At 30.8% G+C, this 11250-nt stretch overlaps 1 protein-coding gene across 1 annotated transcript in view; it reads right to left on the minus strand.

Moving 5' to 3' along the window:
- The window catches only part of LOC119831320 (cuticle protein 19-like), a 13802-nt gene extending 9216 nt beyond the window's left edge, over positions 1-4586 (minus strand). Inside the window, exons 1-4 of the mRNA XM_038354623.1 lie at positions 4522-4586; positions 2478-2615; positions 693-789; positions 328-485 (exon numbers count right to left, since the gene is read on the minus strand). Of these exons, the coding sequence (XP_038210551.1) occupies positions 328-485; positions 693-789; positions 2478-2615; positions 4522-4536 (408 nt within the window). The 5' untranslated portion in view covers positions 4537-4586. The remainder of the gene's footprint in view (positions 1-327; positions 486-692; positions 790-2477; positions 2616-4521) is intronic.
- Between the last annotated feature and the right edge of the window lie 6664 nt (positions 4587-11250).

Here is an 11250-nt window from a genome sequence, read left to right on the forward strand (position 1 = left end):
TCAACGAATGGAACAAACAATTAGTTTACATAGAATAATGGCAATACATCGAATCGAATTAATGTTTTTCCAAAAAGCTTTCTCACGTATAGATTACAATATTATTTTTACCACATTCATCACAAAATTAATGCGAAGAATGAATGACTAGAACGAATTATAGCACATTTGTGCTATATAAATTTGTGTGTAAAATAGTAAAACAATGTGAAGAAATATTTAAACAATTTTATTTAGTATAAAACTGTAACGCCCATATATACAAATAAGAATTATTTTCGAATTTCGAATAAATACTACGATCTATATTTAATACAGAGACATCTAGTGGTAGCCATAATAACCAGCGTTAAACTGTTTTCCAAAAAATTGTGCTTGCTGCCCTCTACCGATCCTTCTGACAACTGCGTTGAAACCATTGTGTTTATCAGCGGTGTATTCAACGATACGAGTAGTACCATCTGGTTCGGCGAGTGAGTAAGCACCTGAAATTTTCAAATCATTTGATTACAAAATTATTTGGTCAAGAGATTCGAGTTTGGAATAATAAATGACAATGTTAATGAATCATAAATTCACCATCTTCTACCCATATCATGTGGGTGTATATGCATGTTGTTATTTATATAACGTATGTACGTGTGTATATTTAATTACACATATGTAAATAGTAAATGATGTTAGTTATTTACCTCTTACTACATCACCATCGCGAGTTTCCCATTGAGTCTTGTGATCACCAGTGTGTGGATCATTCACAGAGTAATCAAACGCATATTTTGGACGAGACTGAAAAATCAAGTGGAATAAAAAAAATGATTGATAAATGTTCCGCCCTGGATTCCTTTTATTCAAGATAGTATAAAATATTGTGAGCTCGGTGGCCCAAATGTAAAGAGCCAATGCATGTTATATACCAAATATTAATTGTCTTAGATACTCGTTATGTCAATAATAGAATAAATTAACATGGAGTTCGAGAACGAAAAAGTAGAATGATTATACTGATTGAAGCTGAGCTTTTTAAAATAGTGCCATCTCATGCTTTTTCCCTGTACTATGTAGTAAATTATATACTTTTTTAATATCCAGTATATTATACAAAGTTACTTAAGTATATGAAACAGTAAATGGTTGAATCACTAGATGGCTCTTGACCCATATATAAAACGTATTTTGGTATATTACATTAAAAGAGCTAACATTGAATAGATTTAAATAAAAAAAAAACAAGGAATACGTTCTTACTGTACATATTCCGAATTATGTAAAACTTTTGAACATATTACATATATATTACATAATTATAGTTCAAGCGACTTACCAAATTTTTAGGATATGTAAGACTAAAATTTATGTTCAAATAGGTTAGGACAGTTAATTTTTATATGTGTTTCAATGCATTTATGTTACATCTATAGCAAAGCATTTATGTTAATTAAAATACCGTATAAAGTTATATACAACAATAGCCAATGACAAAAAGTATACCTATTTCAGTCACCTAACAACCTGCATGAATAGACTTCTTGCATTGTAATTAAAGTTCTTCATGAGTCATATTATGAGTCACAGATTTAAAATATGCTCCATATCTAGATGATTCTATTTATCAAAATACAAATGCAGTTCGGGACCTCCATCTCAAGAGTTCCATAAATTTTTCTTTTTAGCTACTAATTTTTTTGCAGAAAATTTCAAAAGTCGAGTTTTCCACAAAATCTTGCTTTCAAATACCACTTTCTGTCGGCAAGTTAAAGTTCTAATTATATCTCATTAATTTTAAAATTTACTCAAAAAATGAACAACGCTAAAAGCTTCCCTGCTGGTGAAGTGTTATTGTTGGATTATTGACATGTATTAAGAGTCTCGTTTATTTGAATTCGGAAAAGGAATTTTTTGTATCATACGTGGTTTCCGAACTTGCGTAAAACCTGTAATTATATGGCCTACCTATGGAGCTACGTATATTCTTCGCTCGTAATGTCGCAAGGAGCGTCACGGTTTGTGACAGTGAATTTGACGTTTTGCATAATATGGACTTATGTACATCCAAATATAATTTAGAAAATGCTCCAGCTTTAAGGTATTACGCATTTGGAGTATGCATGAGTGCATTAAGCATTATACCATTTAAGTGAAATTTCAAAGCGAATAATCTCAAAAAATTCATACTGCAGGCATGCTTTTGAGATAGCGTAATCCATAGGGTTAAAATTAAAGGTTACATCACACTGATGACTTTGTTATATTATAAAGAAATTGTGCAATACATATACTTTCATAGATTACTCAACGTATTATTGAGATGATTTTTTTAATCACGTTTAAACTAATATGAAAATGATGCGGGGTATACAAATAGGGGTATGAGTTTATATGAGTTCTTGTATCCCAATCGATACTAGCATCAATCATCAATGTCTCTACTTTACGCCTATACTACTAATTTTGAAACATGTAATTATTTGACGTACGTAATATCCTCCAGTGGCTGAATGGATGTTGGAGCTGGCATAACCTGGATTGTTCGCAGCAAATCCGTAGCCACCTGTTCCAGCATAGCCGACGTATCCAGCTTGCGCTGCTACGAAGAAGGCTAAAAGCGACACGACCTGTAAATAATTTACAAAATATATCAATTTATGAACGTTATATAATTGATTTAAATACGATTTGAAATGATGTATAAAAGTCTCATATATTTTCAACTGATAACATGTATATTGTATGCAATTATTTTAAATTTATTATGTTTTTTAATAGCATAAAGTATACGAGTATACACTGAAGTAAAAATACAGAAAATTGGTTATACATCAATATAAATCCCCATAATAAATCATATTAGTATTACAACCTTCGCAGTTAAACACCTAGTAAATAATGCAAGAAATATATCAAATAACAATAAACAAAAATGAACTTGCCACCATGTAAACCAAATAAGGTCGTATTATTGTCTTATTCACATACACGATAAAACAATGTACGGACAATATGTCAGTATTTAATCTTACGTATGAGATTAAGAAATATAACAATGGGGCACATAAAAACAAACGCAGGAAGCGTTATAGGTAATAAATGAAAATAGACGTATTCATTTTCCGCTTACATGATTCGATTAAAGCTATTCTTGTTACGTGTTTGATGGGTGTTGACAATACCGGAAGGATGGCTTTTCGCACTAAATTAAGTACTGACGCAGTGTAATGAGTAATAGGTTCTATTTTAATTAGGGCATTAGTTTAACTGCCGGTAGAGTGAAATTGCTTCTCACAATATATGTCAGTTGACACGCTATTTATGTTAGTGGAAAATTTAATACGCGAACGCGATCGATATTTTTGCTGAGACGTTTTTATTGTCACACTTCTTAAATACTTTACTGAATATTACGTATTTTGTTCAAATTAAGTATCTTTTGCGTACTATAAAAATACGAAATGAAAAAACTTTTCTACACAAAAGGGACCGACGTCAATGGAAGGAATGTATCTTAGGAAGGTATTATATTCTAAAAAGGACCAAATAACTTTGGATTTCACTTGGTTGAAAATCCACCAAGTTATTGAGCAACAAAACAAAATAATACTGTCGAATTGAGAGCCCTCATCGGCGGTATAAAAACATTTTATATAAAATTTAAAATTTGATTGAAATATTATATTTAAATGGTTATTTAAATTCAACATATTTTATGAAACTGACAGGTATAAATTGTAGCGTACAACAAATTATAATATAATTGTTTTGTATAAGTTATAATATAATTGTTTTGTATGTTATTTACTTAAAATATCTATTGCTATTTACTTGAAGTTATATTTAATGGCTAGTGATAAGTTCATTAAATTAATAGGAAAGACTTAAACGCGCTTAGTGCTTATACATATTAATGAAGACAAATTTAATATTCAAACAAAACATAGATTTAAGCTGAATATAATGTAAATTTTAAATCGTATTAAAAAAATTATAAAAAAAAAATAATTTATAAATATTGAACCAGTTCATTAATAGTTTTATATCATGTAGGTATGCTGTGAATTTGCACAATGATTTAATTATAAAATAGGTCCCTAGTTACTACTTATAAGGTTCCGTATTTAAAGCGAAGCGACGATATATAATGGACCCAATTACTAAGACTTCGCTATCCGTTTATCTGTCTGTCAGTCTGTCCGTCCATGACTGTTAAAATTGTCAGAGTTGATGCATTTGTGTTGCTACTATTACAATAAATAAAAACATGCAATCAATAAATAAAATGCGAGACCAACTCGCACTTGACTGATTTTATTATAAAATTATAGTACAAATTACATATAGTGAGTCACAATGTGAATAAGCTTTTTGTTTACATTACATTGAAACAATTAAACTCGTAATGTTCATAAATAAGCATGACCAAAGAAGTCCTTTATAAAATAACAAATCTTTTAACAAGTGTACCTCACTCAGTATTAATTTTAAAATGTATTATTACACACTGTTATCACATATCACGACACTTACATGAATAACACGCATTATGAGTAATATTCCTCTCTTCAGTGAGACAGGACTGAACTAGCACTGATGGTGGTTCCTCATCGCTTCTGCTTATAACAGCTACTGGTTACACCACTATGACATATACATCCTAATCATTTAGTCGTTTTCAAGGAAACCCATGAAATAAATAGAGTATCCTTTGTATTGTATAAGTAGAATGTCTGAGCAGTAGGATTTTAGAGAAATATCAATATATATACTCACATATGAGTAGGTATATACATCGGGTATACTACATTTTATATTAAATACTAAATATTTTAATAGATTATAGATATAGAGATATATTTAGATAAACATTTTATTAAAATTCAATGGTCTTTGTCAAACATTTCAGTATTTATCCAAATATTAATAAGTGAGAAGTTATAGGAACGGTACATTTTTGTGAGAAATATAACTAAATTATATATACTCTTTTATTTTATAGGTTATAAAGAACTGACCGTTCGCCCAGATTTCACCCGTGGTACATATATACCCTATGTCACACAGTGTAATTGTAGCTTGATACTTGTGAAAGAATTTTTGAAATCGGTTCAGCCGTTCATGCGTAATGGCGTCACCAAGGGTAAATAGGGATTCATTTTTATATGTGTATATTGATATAAAATATAGAGGATTCATCCTATAAATTATTATATGTATATAGACAACACCGCAAAATAATAAAAAAACAATCATCTTAAAATGTGTCTTTGCAGCACCATACAAAAAATAAACCGTTCTTAAAATAAAAATAAAATAGGATAAATAGATAAGTAACGCACAAAAAAACCTACGCTTATGAATCAATAAAATCCGTTAAATATATAAATTTACAGTTTCTAAAAATACATGCTGCTTGTGAACTAGCTTTCTCAGTTTTTCGTAAATGCTGTTAAACAAAGCGTTTTTAATATACATAACAATATTTTACATAATGTATCAATTCCTGAAATAAGAGTTGATTCAGCATTCATTATCACCACCAAACAAGGTTACTTTTTAGACGAGTGACCGTGTGAACATACCTAGTTATTACTTGCGCCCTACTTTCTTACCAATAGCGCTAATATACGTAACATGTCTATAAGGTTTTTCTAGCCTTTTCTTATTCTATCATACCATTACAATTGATTTCTTTAAGAATAAGATCCCACCACTCGATTCTATAGGTTTATGATTTTAATAACATTCATCATCTTCATCATGATCAACCCATATATGACACAGGCCTCCTATGAGGGTCCAGGCCATAATTTACCACGCTGGCCAAGTGCGGGTTGGCAGATGTCACATGTCGTCGAACTTTTGATTCTCGGACATGCCGGTTTCCTCACGATGTTTTCCTTTAACCACCGTGAGCAGTGGTGATGTTATTCTACATGCGCAGATAAATTGAAAAATCAATTTATTTCCTGCACGCTCGCCCGGTCTCGAACCCCGACTTATCGATTTTGAAGTCCGAGGTTCTCACCACTGAGTCACCACTGCTCTGATAATGTTGATTGAGTATTTAATAAATTAGCCATAGGTTGTCTGTAAAAAATTTACCGCTAAGAACCAGTGTTCTTAAAGAGATCTGAAAGTAAGGCATTTGTAAGGTATACAGCTTTTTATATGAAACAATTTTTTTCTATTTCTGATGCGCTACCGCATAATACAATTCCATAGGATATAATACTACGGATATAGCTAAAGAAAAGTAATCTAACTGCATATTAATCGGTTACCTAATTTTTCTTACTACACACACATCTGAAATGAGATGGGCTATCCACTATAGTTTCTCATCAGCTAATGTTATCCCAGAAAATATAGTACATTCCGTGGAGCATAATATCAGTGATGGAACCCGCACTTCCATTCATCGATTAGTTAATTGTATACCATGCATTGTGATGTTGTTTAAATTTTTAATATCTTGCATATTTTTAAGCGCCATCGTGTGGTAAATAGCAGAACTAAATTGAATTCGATACCCGATTACGTTCACATAGTAATCATATAGAATTGAAAGTATAAGTTGTTTCAAAGCTAAATTTATAGATGTCGCTACTAGCCATGATCAGAAATATCCAAAAAAATAATTTTCTAAAGTCATTTCTACTTGAACCTCGAATGACTATAAAGAATATAGCATGAAAACATATCAACATACTTAAACGTAATGAACCAGTAAACTAGTAAGAAGACGAGCACTGGGTGAAAAGAACATAGTCGTTAAAAAGGTACCTACCTTATAAATAAACCTAGAGTGACCTCAGGAGCGTTTGCTATAAAAATATTTATTTCTTTGTTGAGAGTGATAGTCGGAATTCACGTTAAAACGCCATCTATCTTTAATAGCATGTGCTGCTTTTTTAATAACTTATTTTTTTTTTTTGGTAAGTAGATAAGGTTACGTGTAAGAGTGGCCCTATCTTGGAAAATGGTTGGATGGAATCTTAACATAATTTATTTTTAGTGCAATGTATAGGAGACAGCGGCTGGCACCAGACATAATTATAAGATTATTCCAGCTATATGCAAAACATATTGCATGTATGTACAAAGTTTTCGAAACGGGAAAAATAAATTTTACTTAATTTTATCTTCAGCTATATTTATAAAAATAATATATCTACATTAACATATTAAAATGATGCAATAATGAAGACATGTTGCCTCATATTTTATTTACATCTGCGATATAAAAGAAGGACTGCTTCAGGTTTTAATGTTTAATATTCGCTTCATTATTTTCTGTTTATATTACCGTAAATACATATACCTTGTATAAATTATGGTATGTTCTTACGCACGTAAGGTCAGAAATGAAATATATGCAGCTTAAAATAAAATCGGTTCTTTCTTTATGTTATTATAGTTGCTACAAGCAGAAATATTGATTCTTCATTATTTATATATCTATTCTATTGTCAAAGTATAATATCCTATCCAAAGGTTGCCCGACAGCGATCGCTTAAAAGCGATAAAGCCGCCTATTTAACCTCTTAATTTTTCTTTCTTTTCTTGTTTTCTTCTTCTTTGTTTGTTAATCTTCCTCATTTATATGTGTAAAAAAAAGTATATTGTATTGTATTGTATTGATTCTTAAATATTATAAGGTGTATGAACCTTCACCTCTTCACTGGTACCAATCATTTTTAAACGATTGCGATTCACGGAGGGTAATGTTTTTGATATTCAGAGCATGCGTTTTTATGTCAAAGTTGGCATTCAAGCTATTTGCCTGATAGTAAACAAAAATTTCAGTAGATAGGTCTGTAAATTTGTTACCCGATATGCAAATCTGATGTTTGTACTAATAGGATTTTTCTTAAATATATTACGATATTTATGAATAATAAAAAAATTAATGTATAAAATGTATGAAGTAGTTTTCGAGTGAGAAATTTGCTTAATGTTCGAAAATGTCCTCTTACCTACATCTTACAGAAAGATAAAAAGTGTAGCGCTTTTTAATCATAGCAAAATATAGCAGTTTTAAGCAAAAACGGGATTTGTACTGTTAGTGGAGTACTGTTGACTCTGTTCCCAGCTTAAAATATTAAGGATGTTGCATTTGGTCTTAACCTTTTAAGTCTTATTATATGTCTAATAAATAAAAAAAATCTTTTCTGTGACAGAAGTGAACTATTGCCTATAGTTCTAGAACTTTAAACAAAAACAACAAAATAAATAATATATACTATATGAAGTGTCACGATTATACTTACCTACAATACAGTTTTTATTATCTCTATGCTACGTTATATACGAATTTATTCGAAAAAGTTTCTTGAAATATATTAACGCGCATTTATTTATAAAGTGGACAATTTTTTTTCGGAGAATCAGTTAATCCCATTTTACTTTAGTCTTTAATTAATGTAAAAATATAACTCATACAAATCCATAAATAGTATGTACAACAGGTTCTTAATATAGAATCAGAACAACGCCTTAAATAATATACAATCCATAAAAATTATGTCTAACCACAGATAATTATATGAATATCTAAATTCTAATTTAAATTCATTACTAGATTGATTACTGGACACATAACTTTAAAAACAGTATAAAAGTATTATAATGCTAACAAATTGAAATGTTAATTAAATTAAAGGATAGTACACATTATGTTACTGTCATTTATCCATATATGTATTACTCTAATCGAAAGTTAACAGGATATATATTCGTTCGTATTGTTTTACCTTTTATGATTTTTTTCCAAGTATAAATTAGATCATTACATTTTATTAAAGACTAGCTGTCTGTAAAAGACAGCACGGAGTTTTTTCCGGCTTATTTCCCGATCCGTGTTATATCTGAGAAAGAAATACCCTATCCTGAGATAATGTCTATGTGTATATATGAAACAATATGTCCTTATTAAGTCTAGCTATATTTATACCAAATTTCATCCAAATCGGTTGAGTGATTTTGATATGAAGAGCAGATAGACAGACGGACAGAGTTTAATTCTTATTTTTATTGAAAACTAGCATTTCAGCAGCATTATGATCATTGAAAAATGAATTTAATATTGCCAATTTAAATAAACTTTTCTTTGCTAATAGTTTATATTACAATATAGCTAATTAAATCATTACCATATCTTACGAATCGTATAATAATCACAACAAGCGTACAGATAGTCATGTACTTTGAAGGTTTTGAGGTTTTAAAATTCGACTGAGTTGGATCTTAAATCTTCATTCCAAACAACATCTGTACTAACGTAAACTAATAAGGGCCTTGTGGAGTTGGCTTCTCTTTTTCAAGGACGCCCTACCGATCAAACCCTTTTCTTTTTTTTATTATTATTTCTAATTTTGTTTTTTCCTTGAATTAAATGTATTTTCTTTCTTCTTTCTCTCTTTCTTTACGTTTACCATACTGCATTTACGTAAATTTCTCCTTAGATTTATAAGATCCACCAGCTATAGAAAGAAATGTATGGTATACCATACCATGGTACTATAGTACCTACTACATATTTTAGTTATGTTTATATACAATACGTTGACAACATCTAATTCAAGAATTTGCTATTATATATCAGTTTTTATATTTGCGTGTATAAATAAAATACTTTTACAATTAGTTGCATTTGATTCGATTAGCAATTGCATCCTAGAGTTGCATACATAAATGCGACTGGAGTGAGCAACATTAGGTAAAATTCTCCCTTATAAAGTAAATCAAATGACATAAGACTGCATGATTAGATGCATCGATCATATATGGTACCATGTTTCATGTTACAGTATCCTTATATGTCGAAATTGTTGCAATCATAGCACTGCATTTTGTAAATATATGGTGATGACATTTCACTGGCTCCCCACTGATTCTTTCTTAATTTATTAGCCTTTATATTAGTTGAATAAATAGCGCTAATGTTTTGTTTTGAAATACGACGTAACTTCTTTCCTACCTGGATATCGCGTCTATTTTTTTTAAATCGTCATAGTTCTTAATATCTGTTTCTTTAGGATACTAATGATATTAATCGTACTAAAAGAAAACTTATGTAAAAAGTCCTTTAACGTATCGGATGACGCCTTAATTGTGAAAAAGTATTTTAAATAATCCGCTTTTTAAATTGTAATGCTACCGTCTAACATTTGGAAAGGAAGACGAAGCTTGACATTAAGCTATTGAAAGTAGGTTGTGTCTCTGATTTAAAACACTTACTGGTTACTTCTGATTTCCAAATAATGTTCACATCAAATGCTATTATAAGTGCTTCAGTTCGTATTTATTTCACATTGGGAGTATTCTTATGTTCATTCTGATAAAAAATAACGTAGCATTTGTTGTATGTATTAACCTATATTATGGATGAATAATTACAATAGATTTATGTGATAAAAGCCAGTCCGCGCTTCCCGAGTCACTCACTTGCATGTAAACATTCGAACAATGTACGACTGTGTGGGCTCATGAGTGAATAAACATTTGCAAATATCGACCTACAACATTCGTGCGAATGCTCTATGAACATTAATAATAATAATAATAAAATAAATTTATTTCTTATCAAATTACAAGATTTTTCTTAATTATAGACATTTACAGTAAATGTGATAAGTGGCACCCGTTCTAGGCTGAGTTCAAAAAACTCGCCTGTGTGGACAGGCACCAGCTTCTTTCCTTACTTCAGTTATATTAGTATGCCTTTAATTAAAATACATCATAATATTTATAATTTTCTTGATATGATATAGACAAGACGTAAAATAGAAATTAATGAAATAAAACAAATAAAATAAAAACCTGAGTGTGTGTGAATGATTGTGTGGATGGGTGTGAGTATATGTGTATGTGTGGATGCTTGTGTGTGTGTGTGTTGATTGGTGTGCATCAACATTAAACAGATTCCGATTTTTTTTTTAATGTTACAGTCGGCAATGGAGCTGGTGGGACGCCTAATGGTAAGCACTACCACTGCCCATGAACATTTGGAGAGGCATAAAGCCCATTGCATCCCTTACGCCTCTACAATTGGATTGCCGACTTTTTGGGAAGGGATTAAAAAAGGATTGGCGATAGGAATAAAGGAAAGGACTGGGAAGGAGAAGGAAAAGGATATGGGCCTCCGGTTCACCCACTCACCGAACGGAACACAACAGAATGCTATTTCACGCCGGTCTTCTGTGGGGGTGTGATACTTCCCCGGTGCGAGCTGGCCCAATTCGTGCTGAAGCGTGC

The sequence above is a fragment of the Zerene cesonia genome, chromosome 13 (genome assembly GCF_012273895.1).
Source record: "Zerene cesonia ecotype Mississippi chromosome 13, Zerene_cesonia_1.1, whole genome shotgun sequence".
Lineage (NCBI taxonomy): Eukaryota > Metazoa > Arthropoda > Insecta > Lepidoptera > Pieridae > Zerene > Zerene cesonia.